The 22,500-nt window shown below is 42.6% G+C and overlaps 2 protein-coding genes across 3 annotated transcripts in view; one reads left to right on the top strand and one right to left on the bottom strand.

Annotated features, from left to right (window-relative positions):
• march5l (membrane-associated ring finger (C3HC4) 5, like) overlaps window positions 1-3,488 on the bottom strand; it is an 8,153-nt gene extending 4,665 nt beyond the window's left edge. The window contains exons 1-4 of one of the 2 annotated variants that reach the window (XM_031287941.2): window positions 3,332-3,450; window positions 3,116-3,193; window positions 1,815-1,906; window positions 909-1,111 (exon numbers count right to left, since the gene is read on the bottom strand). In XM_031287941.2, coding sequence (XP_031143801.1) covers window positions 909-1,111; window positions 1,815-1,843 — 232 coding nt within the window. In that variant the 5' untranslated portion in view covers window positions 1,844-1,906; window positions 3,116-3,193; window positions 3,332-3,450. Of the gene's footprint in view, window positions 1-908; window positions 1,112-1,814; window positions 1,907-3,115; window positions 3,194-3,331 lie in introns of both variants that reach the window. The other variant, XM_031287940.2, reaches the window with a different exon arrangement.
• Window positions 3,489-4,016: 528 nt separating this feature from the next.
• Window positions 4,017-21,910, top strand: actr1 (actin related protein 1, centractin). The gene is made up of 11 exons (XM_031287913.2): window positions 4,017-4,262; window positions 8,511-8,575; window positions 9,192-9,267; window positions 10,903-11,028; window positions 11,130-11,254; window positions 12,610-12,826; window positions 16,024-16,116; window positions 16,221-16,395; window positions 17,694-17,755; window positions 19,615-19,655; window positions 21,280-21,910. The coding sequence occupies exons 1-11, from the start codon at window positions 4,215-4,217 to the stop codon at window positions 21,380-21,382; spliced, it is 1,131 nt and encodes a 376-aa protein (XP_031143773.1). The 5' UTR covers window positions 4,017-4,214; the 3' UTR covers window positions 21,383-21,910.
• Window positions 21,911-22,500: the final 590 nt, after the last annotated feature.

Here is a 22,500-nt window from a genome sequence, read left to right as displayed (position 1 = left end):
GGAAATGTGGAGTGCTGTCAGTAGCAAAAAAATGATAACAATCAGTGCTGCCTACACTGTGTTATCCCCCTGCTAGCATTAGCACCCAACAGGCTTAAACAGGGCAAGTTTTAAACGTGTTTTAAGCCTCTAAACATGCTCAAAATGTCATTAAAAGTGCCTCCCCATGTTAAGTGATTCCTTCCGAGGGATCACAGTGAATCTGACTGCACTAGATGTGACAGAAAGGCATAAAAGTTGTGTTAATCCAGCCAGTGCACATACCTCTGTTTACTTCCTGTTTTCCGGTCAAGTCCACACTAGTCGATTGTCGAACTCATACAATCCAATATTCCAGTCAGATTCACTGTGTTCCCTCAGAAGGAATCACTGCACATGGGGAGGCATTTGTAATGACATTTCAGCATGTTTAGAGGCTTAAAACACGTTTAAAACTTGCCCTGTTTAAGCCTGTTGGGTGCTAATGCTAGCAGGAGGATAACACGGTGTAGGCAGCACCTGTTTTAGATTTTCTCGCTACTGACAGCACTCCAAATTTACAAACAACAGAGCTACGTGTTGAAATCGACCGGAAGTCTCCTTTAATAGCTGAATGTTTCCTCCAACAACAAAGCACTCGCTATGTCTCGCTCCTCTTTTTTCTTTCTCCGGGAAATGAAGCTGCCTTCAAGTGCAGTCGGAAACGTCGACATCTACAAACGATCTGACCCAAAACAGTAACGGTGAAATATAAAGTCTACTTGTGCTTCATTGGGGGGGTTTAAGAACACAAACGGGCCGTTTGACGGTCACCCCGCTGCACACCCCTGCAGAGAATAGCTTTTTTATTTTGGTCTGAACGCCCCTAAAGAGCGCCTGAAGGTTCCCAGGCCGGCTAGACTTTTTCCTTGATGTAAACGGTCACTCACCCATCTTGGGGAAGGTGATGTGGTATTCGGTGCCACACTGGGGACAGCTGACCGCTCCGCCGCTGTTCCCTTTCTGCTTTTCGTCCAGCCAGCGCTGCAGACAGGCCTGGTGGATCCATTTAGTGCAGCCTTTACACCTGCAGGGGCTCACCCACTCTGCACTGTGGTCGTCTCGCTCCGTGGCAAAACACACCCAACAGTGTCTGGACAGGACACACACACAGACAGACAGACAGACAGACAGACAGACAGACAGACAGACAGACAGACACACAAACAGACAGACAGACACACACACACACACAGACAGACAGACAGACACACAGAGAGAGAGACACACACACACACACACAGACAGACAAACAGACACACACAGAGAGAGACACACAGAGAGAGACACACACAGAGAGAGACACACACACACACACACACACACACACACACAGACACAGACCACAGACACACAGAGAGAGACACACACACAGACATAGACACACACAGAGAGACACAAACACACACACACACACAGACAGACAAACAGACACACACAGAGAGAGACACACACACAGAGAGACACACACAGAGAGACACACACAGAGAGACACACACACAGAGAGACACACACACAGAGACACACACACACACACACACACACAGAGAGACACACAAACACACACCCAGACACAGACCACAGACACACAGAGAGAGACACACACACACACACACACACACACACACACACACACACACACACACACACACACACACACACACACACACACACGAATGTTCCAGGTCTTAATCTGACTTTCTACACAGTTTGACTTCCTCATAACATCTCATGGCAGAATGAAAATGTCAGAATAAGTCTGTCATGACGTCTAGTCAGAGGAGACGTGGTCTTACTTCTCCGGCTGCTCCTCAGCGAGGGCCATGGTGCTGAACGGACTCCGCTCTGCTGGCTGTTAACACGAACCCATCAGACTGCAGCGGGGACCCTAGAAATGAGCGGAAACAGACAGAGCGATAGAGCAAACAGTTGGCTGTTCATACATTGAGCAGGCACTGAAAGAATGAATGAACCCTCCTGTTGTCCTACGGTCACATTTGACCCATTTTTTTCAAGTTTCTGTATCAGAAAAATAGGTTTCTTTCAACCAAATTGGCTCAAAAAAATAACATGGATGGTTCCATACGACGCTCTTTGCAAGTGAAATGAAGGATCGGACATATACCTGTCTGGAATGAGGTTGGCTAAGAAGATGTAACACAGAATGGGGAAATAATTTATACTTTACAGAATAAACAGAAGGGAGGACAACACAAGGGTTAATTAATTATATTGTATTTCATGTCATGCCACTAAGTGGCCCATCCGAAGTCCAAAGTCCATTTTTACTGGCCTTTATACATATTGGGGTTTTTTTTTTTTTCAGAGAAAACTAGCATTATTAGGTCTATAATAGCATTATTCTTACCCTAACCAATCCCCATTCCTCATGCCTAAACCTAACTAACCTAACGTCGACACGTCTGGTAGATCTGATCTAGCATTTACATGAAAAAGTCAAACTTTGTAAAAAAAAAAAAAAAAAAGAAAATTACAAAACTTATTTATTATTATTTAAAAAAAATATAAAAAAAATGTTTTTAAAAAGCACAGAAAAGAAAACCGGGAAAAACGCTGGAAGAAAGCATTAAAAGTGGCTTCAAATGTCGAAAAAAATGTCGAAAACGTCAACAAAACAAACGTTTTAAACGTCCTAAACGTGAAACCAAACTGATATTTATTTTGTCCACAAAAACAAAATATTATTTATATATATATATATATATATATATATATATATATATATATTTTTTTTTTTTTTTTGTATAGTTTGTTTCTAAAAATGACCTATGACACAGCACCTAAACATACAGACATTACCATAAACAGAAACGTATTCTTTCGAAATAAATTAGCAAACTAACATGTAAAAACCGTGTTTTAAACCGTCCTCTCTGGGATAATGTAGCTATGTTTCATGGATAAGTCACGTATTGTGTCTTTAATTGTATTGTTATGAACTTAGTTATCTTGTAAACTTTACTGTATGTTGTTTTTAATGCCATAACACGTTAATGTAAAGCTCTACAGCTGTATTTTATGTACGAAAGGTGCTTTAAAAATAATAAAAGACATGAAAATTAACATCGCCACTCACCCAACGTCCCGTTCTCTCGATTTAACTGACTTTTAACGTCTGTCCGCACGAGCTCACCCACGTCACTATAAGTTGATGCTAACAGGAGATAGCTAACGTCAGTTAACTTTTGCTAAGGTGCAGTTTTACATTAAGCTAACTGGTAGCGTTAACTTAATATTCGTCGGTTTATAAAACGATATATTGTTACGATATCAATATAAAAACACCACCTACCTGAGAAATAAGAATATATCCAAATGTATAATATAGTTCCTGTTTAAGCCGTACTTCTGTGCTGTGTTTTGCTAATGTAACTTTCAGACAGGGACAGAAGGGTAGCTAGCTAGGGGTTTTTAGCAGCTCTCTGATTGGTCGGCGGCTGTGACGGTAGTTGCTGCATTCAGGGTGTCTGGGAAAATCACAGAATCGGGCATTCGGGCGTGAAACTACCCCATAATTCTCGTGATTCTTGTCATAAACTAGAATTTGACCGTCAGATCAATTAACATATGTTATACTATATAACTACATTGTACGCCATACACGTAAAACGTATATACACATTTAAATTAGAATAAAATTAAATAAAATACCATAAACAGTTACTCATGCACACATCATTATGTACATATATACCTAGAGAGACTTTCTAACTTTAGAAACCCGTTGTAAAGGGTGACCTGCCGTTTTAGTCTCTGCATCGGCTCAAAACATCCCAATAAACCAGTAACGTTTAACTGGGTGTTTTTTTCCTCACAAAGAGAAGCCGTAGTTTCCACAGCTTGTCCTGCCCCTGACAGCAAATAAGCCCGAAACGCATGGCTATTCGGTTAAACGCTTTGATTGGTCGACCCTCCTGTCAGTCAAGATTCTTGTCAATATGATTGGCTGATTCTCCTTTCAGTCCGAGCGACGGCCGCGGTGGTGTTGTTGTGGAAGGGAGACAGAGGCGGGCCAACTGTTCAGCAGCAGCAGCAGCACACAGAGAGAGAAGCGGCGGCGTCGAGACGGCACAGTGCATAGTGACAGCGCGTTATCTTTTACATGATTAAAACACTGCGCGGGGAGGAATACACACACGGATCGATAGAAACATATCTTCAATATCTAGTCCGTCATGGAGTCCTATGACATTTTAGCTAACCAGCCCGTTGTGATTGATAATGTAAGTATGATGATGTCATTCATCCACACCCTAACCGAGGCCGTTAGGCTAACTGTTAGCTTTGACAACTATTGTGTTATAACTAACAAATATGTATGTGGTCGACCCCGGTCACCTATATTGAATGTGCAGTGGCTTCCACCGTTGCTTGACAGGTCTCCACCCTAAAATGCTATTAGCATTAGCTCCAGCTGCTAACATAAATAGCATCTTCTTGATTTATCCAACCCATAGCTGCAGCTAGCTTCCAGTTAACCGACTGGCTTATCTAAGCTAGCTCCGGTTTGCCATCAGATGGGAGACACTACAGGGGAAAACATTCGTTTTCTATTTAGACATTTTGGGCTATTACTCATCTATAACATGTCTTCTTTCAGACTGGTGGAAAGACAATATTTATTATACTACACTTTGTCTAATTTGTGTTTGCAGATTCCTCCTAAATTCAGCAAAAGTTAGCTTTAGCTAACGCCTTATTTACATATTTGTACATATTTTTTTTCTAGAAAACTTGTAACACAGAAACTCAGCGTCTTAATGTCAGTAAGTGGGGGGAGTTTCATGGTGATATCCGTTACAAATGTCGACCCTGTCTTCAAAATCGTAGTTTTCCACTCCAAACCTGACAGCTCAGCAAGAATGAGAGAGCTTTTTAAACGTCTAATAGCTTTACACACTGCTGTGTTTTTAGTTTGACTCCCTTTCCTGTTGCGCTAGGATAAGAGAGGACACACGAATGAATGCCACAGAAACACACTTTGGCTGTTCATTGGGAGGGACCTCAAAAACACGAGTACAAGACTAACAGTTTGAACATATTTCTTAAGGTTGATAAGGGGAAAGCAAAAAAACAGAACAAACAAACACAAACCAAAGGCCAATAACAACACACGCACAGAGACACACACACACACATACAAACACATATATACACACATACACACACACAGACACACACACATACAAACACATATATACACACATACACACACACAGACACACACACATACAAACACATATATACACACACAGACACACACACACATACATACAAACACATATATACACACATACACACACACAGACACACACACATACAAACACATATATACACACACACACACACAGACACACACACATACACAGAGACACACACACACAGAGACACACACACACAGAGACACACACACACATACAAACACATATATACACACATACACACACACAAAGACATACACAGAGACACACACACACACACACAAACACATATATACACACACACACACAACAGACAGAGACACACGCACACAGAGACACGCACGCACACACATACACACACACACAGACAGACACACACACATGCACACAGAGAGACGCACACACAAACACATACACACACACAGACACATATATATACACACACACACAGACAGACAGAGACACACACACACACACACACACACATATATATATATATATATATACACACACACACACACAGAGAGACAGAGGCACACAGAGACACACACATATACACATACACAGACACACACAGAGAAATACACACACACACACTCACACTTGTGCCTAATGAGAGCGTAACATTAATCTTTCTTACGATATTCATAGAGAAGAGTTAAATACACAGGAAAGTGATAGTATTAGTGATAGCAAACTGTACATTTAGGACATGTTTATGTACATTTACAGCTGTTCCGATAGTAAGATGAAAGCGCGTTTTTGAACAACTATAGAGAAGAAACGGATGTTCTAGCCTTCCCAGTGTTTTTAGACACAGATATGGTGATAGCTATGGTCCAAAATGATGTGAAATTGCGTTGAAAAACTTCACATTTTCTTGAGGAAAGACCCCCTAAACCCTCCGCCAAATATGTGCATCTACGGTATGTCTTTCTACGAACTTAGGAACACTGTAACAGGACAAAGTAGCTGTTAAGACAGAAGCGATGTAGGCCACTGTGTGTGTGTGTGTGTGTGTGTGGTTGTGTGTGTGTGTGTGTGTGTGTGTGTGTGTGTGTGTGTGTGTGTGTGTGTGTGTGACTGCTGGAGGCTTCCGGCTGTGTCTTATGACCTCCCTGTCTGCTGAGAGATTAAAGCACTGCAGCTCTTAGTTTACGCCGTAACCCTGTGATGTTGAGTTTAAATGTGGCATATCCAATGTACAATAACACTTTTTTAACACTCCCAACACTGAGCGTAAAGGCCGTTACACACCGACCAGACGGCCGACCGTCGGCAGTAAAGCCAGTGTGACTGATCAGTCTCCCCGAGTTGGTCCAGAAAGTTCCTCAGAACACCGAAGAGACGAGACGTAATACGTCTCCATTAGGGGTGGTACGGTTCACAAAATCCACAGTTCGGTTCGTATCGCGGTTTTAGGGTCACGGTTTTCGGTTCTGTACGGTTCTTGTTATTTTTTTCTTTTAATCTTTAACACTCCAGAAATATGGCGCCATTCAAAATCTTACGAAAATCTTTCAAACTGACCTTTGTCGATCATAAAAAGCAGACAGATTCAGCAACTGCACGGCCTATTTCTCGCTTAAAATGTTTTCAGAAACACGTTTCGGTGAACTATTTTCGTAAAATACGAGATCGTATTCTGAACGAGACGCCATTAGAGTCTGTTTTCAAATTCGGGAGCAGCAAGAACCACTACGGCAGTAAGAGGTTAGTGAACGTTAACGGTGGACTGACGAACCGTGAGACGCACACACGCTCCGAACCGAGCGGTTCGGATGTTTTTTCATGAACCGTACCACCCCTAAGGGGGGGGACCATTCTGCCGCCAAGCCACAAGCGGTGCAACATGCAGAGACATAGGTTTTAATGACTTCTTTATAAATACTATTTAAGTAGGTTGCACTGTTTTATCCGCCACTTCCTTTCCTGCGTATATTTTTTGAATAGTAGTTCTTGTATTACACAGCCACTGCAGCTTTTAGTTCCTACCATAACCATGGGATGTCGAGTTTAAAAACGCGTCATATCCAATATGCAATACAACTGTTTAACGCTCCAACGACGAGCGTTAGTTAAGACTCGTATACGTCACAATACACACTCAAAAATGGAGATACGAGACGAGAACCTTTCTGTACTTCCAGGTACACTTTTCAATATGTTCCCTTAAGAGTACAGTACAGAACTGGACCTTTTGACTAATTGAAGGGTACAAAATTGTCATTCAAAAGTACCTTGCCTGGGACAAGCATTAGGTACACAACGGTACTTCTATTTTTGAGTGTGTACTGCACTATAGTGCAACTTGCACAAACCTAGCCTAGGTTTTACTTACATCTTTGTAAATACAATTTAAAGTGCCCATATTATGAAAAAAACACTTTTTCTGGGATTTGGGGTGTTATTTTGTGTCTCTGGTGCTTCCACACACATACAAACTTTGAAAAAAATCCATCCATGGTGTTTAGAGTGAGATACGGTTTCTGAATGTGTCCTGCCTTCAGTCTCTGGGTGAGCTGGTCAAAATCGGCACGGCTTGTGACGTCACAAGCCGAAACGAGCAGGCTAACCGCAACCATTAGCTCGTTAGCATGCTAACGCTAATGCTAACGCTAGCATGCTACCTCGTTCTCAATAGCAAAGCACTGCTACAACACACACAAGTTCACCATAATCTACAAAAGGAACTACTTCCATGTGCGCCCTCATTTAGAAGTCTCCCAGCTAATCCTGCCTTGTAACTGACCCAAGTTGTAGAAACAGCCTTTCTGTTACTGTCTATGGAGCTAGCTAGCTGACATGATCTACATCTGAGCTACTGCACATGTGCAGTGCAATCAAAGATAGTACAGAAGAAGAAGAAGAAGAAAAGAGGTCTCACTCTGTAGCTAAAACAGAGACCAGCTGAAAAGAGGATCTGCAGCAGTGAGAGAGAGCGGTGCAGTACAACAACAATATGGTGTTTTTTGAAAATTAAACCATGTAAACCTATTCTGGTACAACCTTAAAATACAATTATGAACCTGAAAATGACCAGAATATGGCTGCTTTAAGTAGGCTGTACATTTTAATTCTCCACATGCATATACGTTTCTGACTTCTTTCCTGTGTATATTGTTTTAATTCTGTCCTATTTATTATGTCTTGTGTATATATACCGTATGTGTGCTGTGTGTCTTATATTTGATGCTGTATCACTGACATTTCCCAATTTGGGATCAGTGAAGCCTCTCTAATCTAATCTAATGTCCCCCTTTTCTGCAGGGTTCGGGGGTTATCAAAGCTGGTTTTGCCGGTGACCAGATCCCCAAATACTGTTTCCCTAACTAGTAAGTATTCCTTCACCCCTTTCTTAAAGCACTCAGCTACATTATCAACTAATCTGCTTATTATTTTGTCCATCTTTGTCTTTAAAATGCCAGGACTTTGTGGAAAAAAAATCAGAGACCAAGTTGACATATTCAACAGTCTCTTCCCAAAGATATATATATCATTCGCAATGATGTCAAACAGAGAAAAGCAAAAAAATACTGACATTTAAAGAGGCTGGTCTCAGCAAATGTTTGGCATGTTTGCTCGAGAAGATTGATTGACAATCAGAGAAAGTTTTTCTGTCACTAGACCTGTTGTTTCTAAGCTTTAGTTTGACTCAGTTCTGCATATTGCGTTTACATTTGGTTGCCTGACGTGTGTGTGTGTGTGTGTGTGTGTGTGTGTGTGTGTGTGTGTGTGTGTGTGTGTGTGTGTGTGTGTGTGGTCTCTGTGCTTGTGTGTGTGTCTGTGTGTGTGTGTGTCTCTGTGTGTGTGTGTGTGTCTCTCTCTCTCTCTCTCTCTGTGTGTGTGTGTCTGTGTGTCTGTGTGTCTGTGTGTCTGTGTGTCTGTGTCTCTGTGTCTGTGTCTCTGTGTGTGTGTGTGTGTGTGTGTGTGTGTGTGTGTGTGTTTCAGTGTGGGGCGTCCCAAGCATGTGCGCGTGATGGCAGGAGCCCTGGAGGGGGACCTCTTCATCGGACCCAAGGCAGAGGTAACACTCCCCACAACAGAATCACACAGTTAAGATTCTTCCCTGAGGGTATTTTTCCAGCAGAGTGCACAATGTGTACTTTTATTCAGAACTATAACTCCATACAGAAGGGGGTTGTTCATTTTTTAACAGGAGCAAAGGCCTGATGGGAGCTCCCTACTAACAGTATGAGAAGACCTCTTCTTTTAAGCAGCCAGTTTAGACCACTGGTTCTCAAGCTTAAGCCAAGTACCCCCTGACCAGCGCTAATCATTTTCGGTAGAAAAAAAAGTCTCTATAAACAGGAACAGTACAGCGCTGTCAGTGATAGATTTACTAAACAGCCTTGTAACTGAAAAAACATTTAAATGAGAAAAGGAGACAAAAACTTGGAAAAAGGTGGTAGAAAGAAGGAAGGAAGGAAGGTAAGAATAGGTCGAAATAGTATCAAAAACTTCAAAAACAGTCACATCACTTCGAAAAAAGCAAGAAACTTGTAAAAAGTAGAAGGAAGGATAGAATAGGTCCAAAGAAGGCGACACAAATGTCACATTTTTGGTAGGAATAAGTCTCTATAAAGAGGAACAATGTTCTGGACGACAGCCTTGTAACTGTTAAACATTTAGTTAAATATCTCACGTACCCCCTGCAGTCCTCCAAAGTACCCCTAGGGGGACACGTACCCCCATTTGAGAAACACTGCTTTAGACCACAGGTTCTCAAGCTGTTTTCAGTCATGTTCCCCCTTTGAACAGTTCCTTTAAGCCACGTTCCCCTAGCCTGGTGAGACCGTCCTGATCTGGCGAGCTCCAGTTTTCCACTCGCAGATCAGTCTGGCATCTTGAGAGAGAGAAGATTTGGAGCCGTTCGCCGAACAACCGACCAATCAGCTTTGGTTTTGAGGCGGGTTTAGGTGTGACGCAACGAGAAGCGACTGTTCAGTCTAAACAACGTGGCGGCTTCCACGGATGAGATGAGCGTAGCTATCGCGCCAGTTTTATCCGAAATAGAAAGTATTCCTTCATTGAAAGAAGAGCAAAAAACGGCACCGGAGGCTTTTCTTGGAGGAAAAGATGTTTTTGTGTACCGTGAAAACTTGGTGGGGATTGTCGTTAATGAGGTTCATGTCACACACAAATGGTACGTTTAATAACGTTAGCTACGTTACCTAACTTAATTGTATGTTAAACGACGGCATTAGAAGAACCGCGAGGTCCTTGAAGCCAAACTAACGCTAGCTACACTAACTTAGCTAGCCTCGTTGATCTGATTGGTTGATTTGGCCCGTCTGTCACCAACATAGGTGGTGATAGACAGATGGTTTATCCAATCAGCTAACCAGTATTTTCGCCCCTTCCCAAAAGTTCTCCAACTGAAAGTTCCCAGATGGATATGCCGAGCAAACGCGAAGCAATCCATCTGGCGGAGTCAGGTTAATGTACCCCCTAACCAGCGCGAATAATTTTTGGTAGAAATAGCTCAAGATTTGTTGCCGTTTCCTGCAGCGAAAGGAGTTTGAGAACGGAGATCGGAAGGCGAGAGATGAAGCCCTGACATCACGCCGGCTGTCAGGGCTTCATCCTGGAAATGTACTTCCGTTGATGCAGACTGATTTCCACCTTCCTGATGTTTTCCTAATGTCTCTCTGACCGCCAGGAGCACAGGGGCCTGCTGTCGGTGCGGTATCCGATGGAGCACGGCATCGTGAAGGACTGGAACGACATGGAGAGGATCTGGCAGTACGTCTACTCCAAGGAGCAGCTGCAGACGTTCTCAGAGGAGGTGAGGATGTCCTCTCCGCCTTTCCTACTGCTACACAGGCGGAAAACTGGTTGTCGGATATGTGGATATTCAAACATCTTGTTGTGTTTTCTCTCTGGTAGCATCCTGTACTGCTGACCGAAGCTCCTCTCAACCCCAGCAAGAACAGAGAGAAGGCCGCGGAGGTTTTCTTTGAGACCTTCAACGTTCCCGCTCTCTTCATCTCCATGCAGGCTGTCCTCAGCTTGTGAGTACACGTGCAGAAAAATCGACAATTACATCGGAAATTTGTGACAAAAAAATTGGAAAAAATGTGACCAAAAAGTCCAAAAAAGTGACAAAAACGTCACCAAAAAAAGTTTATTAATTTGAAATTTTTGACCCAGAAAAAAACAACAAAGTTGCATGGTCGGTGGGAGGACAACACACGGGTTAAGGAGCTTGCACACTGCTCCAACAAATACCAGCAAACTCCAACATTCTAAAGTTGGCAGCTGTTGGCAGCTGTTGGCAGCTGTTGGCAGCTGTTGGCAGCTGTTGGCAGCTGTTGGCAGCTGTTGGCAGCTGTTGGCAGTTGTTGGCAGTTGTCAGTTGGTCTTTATAATGTTCATAAACCAACTGCCAGTCCACACTGCCCAGACAGTAACAGACAAGACTGACTTTGGTCACCTAGTCCTACCTTTTCTTATTTGAATTTTGGTTTACTAAAACATGGATAAAGTTCAATTTTATTTATAGTATCAAATCATAACAAGAGTTATCTCAAGACACTTTACAGATAGAGTAGGTCTAGACCACACTCTATAATTTACAAAGCCCCAACAATTCCAATAGTTCCCCCAAAAGCAAGCATTAGCAGTGGCTATTGCGACAGTGGCGAGGAAAAGCTCCCTTTTAGGAAGAAACCTCGGCAGACCCAGACTCTTGGTGGGCGGTGTCTGACGGTTGGGGTTATGACGGTACGGGATGTAGCGTGGCACAGCAGAGCATGGGTGGACGCAGCAGGACGTAGCCGGACAAGTGGAGACCTTGTTGAATGTGGCCAAAGTAGTTCTGGTCTACCTGGCCTGTAAAGCTGCTAGCCGTGTACAGGAGAGACGGCAATCAAGACGAGCCAGGAGGAGACTGTGGTGTAAGTCTTAGATATTGGACATGCAAAACAGGGTGTCTATCCTAACTTTTGTCAAGAACTTCGCTCAGAAGATACTCCAGCTTTTGCGAATTTTGCCCGTTTTGCTCCTCAAGCTTTTGAGGAATTACTCACTATGGTTACTCCACTAATTGCCAGAAAAAACACCAATTTAGAGACTGCATTTCGAGCCGTTAGAATGTGGCCGTTTGTTGGAAAATGGGCTCCATTGGTCCGACATTCTCCAACTCCACCAGACCAGACTGGACATGTCAAACTCTACCATCTCCATCCAACAAACGCCAACAAACACAGACGGCCGGCCCACACTGACCCAACTGTTGGTGTTTGTTGGAGTTTGTTGGTGTTTGTTGGCATTTGTTGGAGCAGTGTGCAAGCTCCTTTTAAATGCTCTGTATGTAGCCAATCCTGGCGTGTAAATCTGACGTGACTGGCCCGTGTTTTTGTTGCAGGTACGCCACAGGCCGGACCACTGGCGTCGTGCTGGACTCGGGCGACGGTGTGACCCACGTGGTGCCCATCTACGAGGGCTTCGCCATCCCGCACTCCATCATGCGCGTGGACATCGCCGGGCGAGACGTGTCGCGGTACCTGCGCCTGCTGCTGCGCAAAGAAGGCTACAACTTCAACACCTCGGCCGAGTTCGAGGTCGTCCGCACCGTCAAAGAGGTGAGGCGCCGGGGCGGACCTCTAGCTCACCCAGTGAGAGCGTGCGCCCCTTTTAGGCTGAGTCCTTCGCAGCGGCCCCGGGTTCGAATCCGACCTACGGCCCTTTGCTGCGTGTCGTCTAGAAGTGCAACAATGAATCGATTAATCGATTAGTTGTCAACTATTAAATTAATCGCCAACTATTTTGATAATCGATTAATCGTTTGAGTCATTTTTTTATTAAAGAAAATAAGATTTCTCTGATTCCAGCTTGTTAAATGTGAATATCTTCTAGTTTCCTCTCTCCTCTGTGACAGTAAACTGAATATCTTTGAGTTTTGGACAAACCAAGACATTTGAGGACGTCGTCTTAGGCTTTGGGAAACACTGATCCACATTTTTCACCATGTTTTGACATTTTTATAGATCAAACAACTAATCGATTAATCGAGAAAATAATCAACAGATTAATCAACTATGAAAATAATCGTTAGTTGCAGCCCTAGTGTCGTCCCCTTCTCTATTTCTCCCCACATACCTGTCAATCCACTGTCCGTATCAAATAAAGGGAAAAGCCCCAAATAATAAGCTTAAAAAAGAAGAAGTGGTGAGTAGTGATAGACCGATTTTATCAGCCGGCCGATATATCGGGCCAATATTTGCGTTTTTACGTGTATCGGCATCGGCTGATACGTGGCTGCTGCGTTCGCCGATAGTTTTTTCCCGGCATTATTTACAGACGGGCGTCCACAGGCAGCTCTGTGTTGCTGGAGACGCTGCAGTTCACGTGCAGACCATGCACTCCCCCACTAACTGTGCTGGTGCTGGAAGCCTTGCAGGCTTTCTGGTGCTGGAAGCCTGGCAGGCTTTCAGCACCATGGCTTAAATTACAAATCAAGCACTTTATTTCAATGGCTACTTTTCAGGTTTATTGTTTTCTTAAATTATTTAAATGTGTTGACAAAGGACATTTTGTGATGACCTGATTATATCTGTCTTATAATATGTCAACAAGCAATGCCTCATCAAGGCTGTGTTGCAGATGTTGACCCTTGCACAGTTAACCAAATGCGGTGCACCCATCCATATGATGCACATTGCAACACATAATTTGGGTGATATGAATGTGAGATGATTGCAGAAGTGACACTGATCTGTGACACTGATTCCGAAAACAAATCCAGTGTGGCAGGGTTTACATTTTTATGATGTAAATTGAGGGAGCGAAAGCAGTATCGGCTCCAAATATCGGCTCAAGAAAATCGGCAGCCCGTATCGGTCATCGGCTAAGGCTGATGGAAAAACAATTGGTATCGGCATCGTCACAAAAAAATCGGTTGTTCCCTAGTGGTGAGGCACTAGGGATGTAAATTCAGTTCAATTTTATTTTATTTCAAGTGCAATGTCACCATAAGACATGGTCTCAAAACACTGTACAACAAGGAATTCAGTAAAAGTTAGGATTTAAAAATACAAAAGATACATTAAAATCATTGCGGATATATAGGTACATAACAGTGAAATGAAAAGTGGTACGAGGCTAAAAACAAAAGATAGAGGAAGTCATAACGATGGTCCATAATGTTTGGGGAAAAAAAGCAATGTTTGGATTTGAAAGGGGTGATAGAGCTGGCTTCTCTGACATACAACGGAAGGTTATTCCAGAGGTACGGTGCTCGGTAAGAAAAAGGCACGGTGGCCTACCGATATCTTTTTGACCCTAGGAATGTCTAAAGGTTGGTACCCAGGGAGCGGAGTGGTCTTGCGGGGGGGTATAGGGGTTAATCAGTTCGGCTAGGTATCAGTCCCTCCAGAAAAACGCGATTATGCGATCGCATTTCAACGCAATGCATTTTTTGCCGCATAAATTGCAAATTTCCGTGCAAAATATGCGGGGCTTGCATGATTTCATAATCCCCGCATTTTCGTTGCAAAAAAAGTCGCATATATATCTTAGCAGAAAGTTGAAAAATGTTGCGTTTACTTCACACAAGAGCCGCCATTTCCCCCTGTTGCCATGGGAACGTTATGAAGTGATGTAATTACGCGACGTGAACGTCATCGAAAAGCTGCAAACCCCGCGATGAAGCCACGAGGAAACCGCAGTTTTTGCAAGTTCCCGCAATTTCATCGCATAAAATTGCATAAATATCCCGCATATTCCATCGCAGTTTTTAAGAAAACGTGCCACATAATCAAGGATTTTAGCCCAAAACAATCACAAAAAAACTCAGCATTTTCCTGGAAGGACTGAGGTATGAGGGCCCAAAGCCATTCAGCGATTTCTGTAGGTAAAAAGGAGGACTTTAAAATCTTGCTCTTGCCTGGATGGGTAGCCAGTGGAGTGTTAGAAACAATCTAATCTTTGCAGTATTGCTCAGGTGGTAGAAGGCCGTTTTTGTGGCAGACTTAAAGCAGCTAAACACCGGGCCGATAATCGACCGTGCCGTCGTCTGTTGGAGGAGCCGTCGGCCTTCATTTTGGCCGACCTGACCTGCTCAGTCGGAGACAGGACAGTCGGAACTCACCAGGAAACGGTGAGCGGGATGAGCGTGACTAGAGTCGCTCAAAATCTGACGAAAATCTTTCAAACTGACCTTTGTTGATCTGAAATGAAGACAGATTCAGCAACAGCACGGCCTATTTCTCTCTTAAAATGTTTTCAGAAACACGTTTCGGTGAACTATTTTAGTCCAATATGAGATCGTATTCTGATCGAGTCGCCAGTAATGGCCGTTCGAAAAATCCAAAATCCGGAAGCAGCAGCCAGACCCACGTGACGCGTTCGTCCAATCAGCTGCCGGTTTTCATTTTTTGGGCGACAATACAGATTAGCGCCGCCTGCTGTTATGGAGACGCATTACGTCTCGTCTCTTCGGTGTTCTGAGGAACTTTTTGACCAACTCGGGGAGACTGATCAGTCACACTGGCTTTACTGCCGACGGTCGGCCGTCTGGTTGGTGTGTAACGGCCGTCTGGTTGGTGTGTAACGGCCGTCTGGTTGGTGTGTAACGGCCTTTAACGTGGTCTCAGAAGTCTAGCTGAGCACAATACAATATTATATTGATTCTTTGGACGACGATACAGTATTTGCTGCTATCTTAAAGTCTGTCCCAGTACGATTTTAAAATTCAAAATTAAATAAAAACGGTGTACTACTTTATCGCTGCATTGCTTTAGTTTCTTTGTCTAATCAAATGTGTTTTCCGACTCCACAGAGAGCCTGTTATCTGTCTCTCAACCCACAAAAGGACGAGACTTTAGAAACAGAGAAGGCGCAGTACGTACTCCCGGATGGAAGCACTTTAAACGTGAGTGGACGTGAAGTATTTCCCACATATTCCTCTAGTTAAAATGTGAGAGCCTCCCGTCTGAACCGATCGCCAGCCCCTGAAACGCACCCTTCTTTCCTCAGATCGGGCCGGCGAGGTTCCGGGCGCCGGAGCTGCTGTTCAGACCCGACCTGATCGGAGACGAGAGCTCGGGGATCCACGAGGTCCTGGCGTACGCCATCCAGAAGTCCGACATGGACCTCCGGCGCACGCTCTACTCCACCATAGTGCTGTGTGGCGGCTCCACCCTCATCAAAGGTTAGTTTGTTTTTGGCTGACTAGCCACACAATACATACCCATTACATCATTATTTAACGAGGAACTGTTTTGCTGACTTTTAGGGGGGGGGGCTCTATGTTGACCAAACTGTCATTGAGAAAGCTGTATGAGACATGCAATAATACACTCAAAGATATTTACATTTTTGATTAAATAAGGGCATGTTAATACACTCTACACGTCAGTGTGGCCCTTAGTGAAGTTGAGTTGACTACGGCTGCCACCTCTTAGTCGATTAGTCGACTAATCGGTCGTTTTGGTCTTAGTCGACTAAGATTTCTTTAGTCGATGAGTCATTTTTTATGCTTATTCATGCTTCATTACTCATTTCCAAGAAACTTATGGACACATTTCTGGTAAACACAAGATTTAAAGTGGTGCTTTTGCAGGATTAATTGTGGAGAAAGTCAGTTTTACAGATGGTTCATTAACTACATTTATATTGTGCTTTTCTAGTCTTAACCACCTCTCAAAGAGCACAGCTCTGTCGATTACATCAACTAATCCATTAATCGACAAAATCATATAAGTGTTAGTCGACTAAGAATTTCTTTAGTCGAGGACAGCCCTAGAGTTGACTACACCCCTGGTGTAGACAGTTAAACGGATGCTCACTAGAGCTGGGACGATAGTCATTTCTTTTTACAGTGTTTAAATGGTAATTATATTCAACAACTACAGACATTCTCCGCAACCTTTGTCACTTTTCAATGAATTCAGCTAGAGGTGCAAAGATTAATCGATAATCGATTTAGTTGTCAACTATTAAATTAATCGCCAACTATTTTTGATAATCGATTAATCAGTTTGTCATTTTTTATTAAATAAAAGTAAGTTTCCAGCTTGTTAAATATGAATATCTTCTAGTTTCTTCTCTCCTCTGGGACAGGAAACAAGATCTTTGAGTTGTAGAAAAAACGAGACATTTGAGGACATCATCTTGGGCTTTTTGGGAAACACTGATCCACATTTTTCACCATGTTTTGACATTTTATAGATCAAACAACTAATCGATTAATCGAGAAAATAATCGACGGATTAATCGACTATGAAAATAATCGTTAGTTGCAGCCCTAAATTCAGCACCAGCTGTTATTCGTGTGCTTCTAACTCCTGTAAGTTCACTTCACAAATAAAAGAGGAGGAAAGAAGTATTAGGATGGTTTACCGAAGTAAAATAGGAACGCTACTCTGACCAAAGGTTGGTGTTAAGTGATGACGTATGCTTATTGGACGCTTCACACATTTCCTGAATCCTCTCTCTTCCTTTTTATAGGTTTCGGGGAACGACTACTAACTGAAGTCAAGAAGCTCGCACCCAAAGACGTGAAGATCAAGGTGGGTCACTGGGCTGATGTTTCTGTGTAGCCAGTCCTTCCAGAAAAATTTATTTTTTTGTGATTGTTTGGGGCAAAAATCCTTGATTATGCGGCACGTTTTCTTAAAAAATGTGATGGAATATGCGGGATATTTATGCGATGAAATTGCGGGAACTTGCAAAAACTGTGGTTTCATCGTGGCTTCATCGCGGGGTTTGCAGCTTTTCGATGATGTTCACGTCGCGTAATTACATCACTTCATAACGTTCCCATGGCAACAGGGGAAAACGGCTGCTCTTGTGTGAAGTAAACGCAACATTTTTCAACTTCCTGCTAAGATATATGTGACTTTTTTTGCAACGAAAATGCGGGGATTATGAAATCATGCAAGCCCCGCATATTTTGCACGGAAATTGGCAATTTATGCAGCTTAAGTGCGGCGTATTTGAAAAAATGCGGCCCCCCGCATAAATATGCAGACTTTGGCTGATTATGCATTGAATTATGCGATCGCATAATCACGTTTTTCTGGAGGGACTGTGTAGCTGTTGCGGCTGACGATGAGCGATGGCCACAGTCCACTAGGGTTGGCTACCAAAACCCAGTGTCTGTTACCCTGTTTCCACCAAGACATTTGGAGGATCAAAATGTAAAGGTCCCATGGCATGAAAATGTCCCTTTATGAGGTTTTTTAACATTAATGTGAGTTCCCCCAGCCTGCCTATGGTCCCCCAGGGACTAGAAATGGTGATAGGTGTAAACCGAGGCCTGGGTATCCTGCTCTGTCTTTGAGAAAATGAAAGCTCAGATGGACCAATCAGGAATCTTCCCTTTATGACGTCATAAGGGGAAAGATTACCTCCCCTTTCTCTGCTTTGCCCACCCAGAGAATTTGGCCCACCCATGAGAGAGAGAGAGACACAGACAGAGACACAGAGACAGACAGACAGAGACACAGAGAGAGAGAGACAGACAGACAGACAGAGACAGACAGAGAGACAGAGACACAGAGACAGACAGACAGAGACAGACAGACAGAGAGACAGAGACAGACAGACAGAGACACAGAGAGAGAGACAGAGACAGAGACCCAGAGACAGACAGAGACACAGAGACAGAGAGACAGACAGAGACACAGAGACAGACAGAGACACAGAGACAGAGAGAGAGACAGAGACACAGAGACAGACAGACAGAGAGAGAGAGACAGAGAGACAGACAGAGACACAGAGAGAGAGAGACAGAGACACAGAGAGAGAGAGAGAGAGACAGACAGAGACAGACAGACAGAGAGAGAGACAGACAGAGACAGAGAGACACTTTGCATCGATACTATTGGACCGTGGTACAGCCCTGCTTAAAAGTAGGGCTGAACGATTTGGGGGAAAAAATGTAATTGCGATTTTTCTGCTAGATCTTGCGATTGCGATTCAATTTGCCATTATTATTTTTTAAGTTTAGCTAAAGTTCAATATTCACTGTGTTAACAGATAAAACATGTCATGGAGCATTATAACATGCTCTATGTTCTCACGTAAGGAGACAACATGGGTATGAATTTCCAGCAATGTGCAAAGTGTTTTTCTTGTAATAAGCATGGAACATTGAATCCGTGATATGTAACATTACTCCAGTATTTAACTTATGAAATAACCGCTAATATAATAATAATAAAACGAGGAATACAAAATGTTAAACCAAAATGTTAGACAAACATTCAACTAAATGTTCACATTCGATTAATCGCGGTCTTCACGATTATCTAATCGCATTCTCTCAAATCGTGATTTTGATTTGAAAACGATTAATTGTTAAAAGTCCGGACCTTTTTATTTTGAAATGCTCTGTAACGGTGTGCGTCGTCGCTCTCTGTTCCAGATTTCTGCTCCCCAAGAGAGGCTCTACTCCACATGGATCGGGTAAGGACTCAGAGTACCCTGTGTGTGTTTTGGGGGATGGGACTATGCAACTTTTTGTTTTTCTTTCAAAATGTTGTTCAAAAATCCAGCGTTTTGGTCGTCTTTTGACACGTTTGTCACTTTTTTCTGCATTTCTGTCAATATTTTTCTGCCTTTCTTTGACCTTTTTAAAAGCTTTTCCCACGTTTTTGTCATTTTTTTTCAAAGTTTTGTCACTTTTACTGGCATTTTTGAAGAGTTTCCCGACATTTTTTGTCACTTTTTCCGATGTTTTTGTCACAATTTCCGATGTTTTTGTCACAATTTCCGATGTTTTTGTCACAATTTCCGATGTTTTTGTCACGATTTCCGATGTTTTTGTCACGATTTCCGATGTTTTTGTCACAGAAACTTTGAAAAAAGTTATATCAATAATATAATGTCAATATTTTTCTGCATTTCTTTGACCTTTTTATAAGCGTTTCCCACGTTTTTGTCATTTTTTTCGAAGTTTTGTCACTTTTACTGGCATTTTTGAAGAGTTTCCCGACATTTTTTGTCACTTTTTCCGATGTTTTTGTCACAATTTCCGATGTTTTTGTCACATTTTCCGATGTTTTTGTCACGATTTCCGATGTTTTTGTCATGATTTCCGACATTTTTGTCACATTTTACGATGTTTTTGTCACGTTTTCCGAAATTTTTTGTCACGTTTTCCGATGTTTTTGTCACAGAAACTTTTTTCAAAGTTTCTGTCAATAGTTTTCAGCATTTCTTTGACCTTTTTATAAGTGTTTCCCACGTTTTTGTCATTTTTTTCAAAGTTTTGTCACTTTTACTGGCATTTTTGAAGATTTTCCCAACATTTTTTTCACGATTTCCGAAGTTTTTGTCACAATTTCCGATGTTTTTGTCACATTTTCCGATGTTTTTGTCACGATTTCCGATGTTTTTGTCACGATTTCCGACATTTTTGTCACATTTTACGATGTTTTTGTCACGTTTTCCGAAATTTTTTGTCACGTTTTCCGATGTTTTTGTCACAGAAACTTTTTTCAAAGTTTCTGTCAATAGTTTTCAGCATTTCTTTGACCTTTTTATAAGTGTTTCCCACGTTTTTGTCATTTTTTTCAAAGTTTTGTCACTTTTACTGGCATTTTTGAAGATTTTCCCGACATTTTTTTCACGATTTCCGAAGTTTTTGTCACGTTTTCCGAAGTTTTTGTCACGTTTTCTGAAGTTTTTGTCACGTTTTCCGATGTTTTTGTCACGATTTCCAATGTTTTTGTCACGATTTCCGACATTTTTGTCACGATTTCCGACGTTTTTGTCACATTTTACGATGTGTTTGTCACAGAAACTTTTTTTTCAATGTCAATATTTTTCTGCATTTCTTTGACCTTTTTATAAGCGTTTCCCACGTTTTTGTCACATTTTCCGAAGTTTCTGTCACTTTTTTCAAAGTTTGTCACGTTTTCCAAAGTTTTTCGTACGGAACCATCCACATTTTTTTCTTTTAAAGTTTGGTTGAAAGAAACCCACATTTCTGACATAGAAACTTTTTGAAAATGGGTCAAATGTGACCCAAGGACACCGGGGGGGGTAAACAAAATGTCTAATCTGTCCCGTGCTCTCGTCCTGACAGCGGCTCCATCCTGGCATCGCTGGACACCTTCAAGAAGATGTGGGTGTCGAAGCGAGAATACGAAGAAGACAGAGCACGTGCCATCCACAGGAAGACCTTCTAGTAGGGGTGGGCCACCCACCCACCCACCCGCCTGCCCGCCCGCCCTGCGAACGCCGCCCCCTGCCCCCACCCCCACAAACTGCCCCCCATCATCTCCCGGGTACCTCTGCGTCATCCTTTCTCAAAACCCCCACTATCCCCTGCTTCTACACTCCTGTCAGCCTCCTGCTTTACAACTCCCCCTCCCACCCAGAGAAACACGCACCTTTATGTGTGCTAGTTTCTACATTTACCTCCTTTTTCGTTCGCCTCCTAGCTCCCCCTACCCTCCTTTTTTTTTTTTTTTCCCCGCGGTAGGGCGACGATGACGGCAACCCTCCGCGCTCCAAACCATCCCCGAAAAGTTCCCATCGGGAGGGCCGTCGGGGTATCTTGAGAGGGGTATCTTGTGGACTCTTTCACTACAGGTTGTTCTATATGGTTAATAATTGAAGTCCACGTTGAAGTATTGGTATCGCTCTCTTGCCTACAAAAAAAGCTCTGCAAAGTGTAGAATATCATGAAATGTTAATAAACCTGAATGTGTTTTTTTTTTTTTTTTTTCTGTTTTTGCTACTGTTGAAAAATTCTCCATTCCAGACCGAAGATTTAGGTTTTTAATTTTATGTCTGTTTTTGTAGATTTTCTTTTTCTGTTTCCTGACAGGTGTGTGATGGTGTTTTAAGCCCAGCACAGCGCTGCCTTCCAGGCAGCGTTGGGGGCTTAAAACACCATCGAGCTTCCTGACACGGATCAGCTCATACAGAACCGAGATGTATATATATATATATATATATATATACACATATACATATATATATTTCTCGTGTCAGTTAGCAGGTTGGAAACATAAAGCGAAATATAACCACTCTGTATTATAGAATAAGGGCCTAAAACTGCGCCGTTTTTCCAGCCTCGCAGCAAAGTGAATGCGGTTAATTTATCATCCCAATTAATTCCCAATGAAATGTTTCGACGTGAACGTGACATCCGATGCGTTTGTGATGATGATGATGATGATGTCGGGTCGTTTTTAAGTCGTCTTTTTGTCTCAGCTGACGGGATTAAAAAGCTGTGTCGAAAAATGCCTTTATTCATTTCTTTCTTTGTTTGAAAAAAAAATACATAATTTTGGTTCCC

Source organism: Sander lucioperca, chromosome 14 (genome assembly GCF_008315115.2).
Source record: "Sander lucioperca isolate FBNREF2018 chromosome 14, SLUC_FBN_1.2, whole genome shotgun sequence".
NCBI classification, from domain to species: Eukaryota; Metazoa; Chordata; class Actinopteri; order Perciformes; family Percidae; genus Sander; species Sander lucioperca.
Note: the sequence above shows the minus strand (reverse complement) of the source record. Positions and strands in the feature narration are given on the sequence as shown.

Coding starts and splice junctions, on each gene's coding strand:
- actr1 (XM_031287913.2), top strand. CDS start 4,215: ATGGAGTCCTATGACATTTTAGCTAACCAGCCCGTTGTGATTGATAAT. Junction 16,396..17,693: donor CGGCTCCACCCTCATCAAAG/GTTAGTTTGTTT, acceptor TCCTTTTTATAG/GTTTCGGGGAACGACTACTA. Junction 19,656..21,279: donor CTCTACTCCACATGGATCGG/GTAAGGACTCAG, acceptor TCGTCCTGACAG/CGGCTCCATCCTGGCATCGC.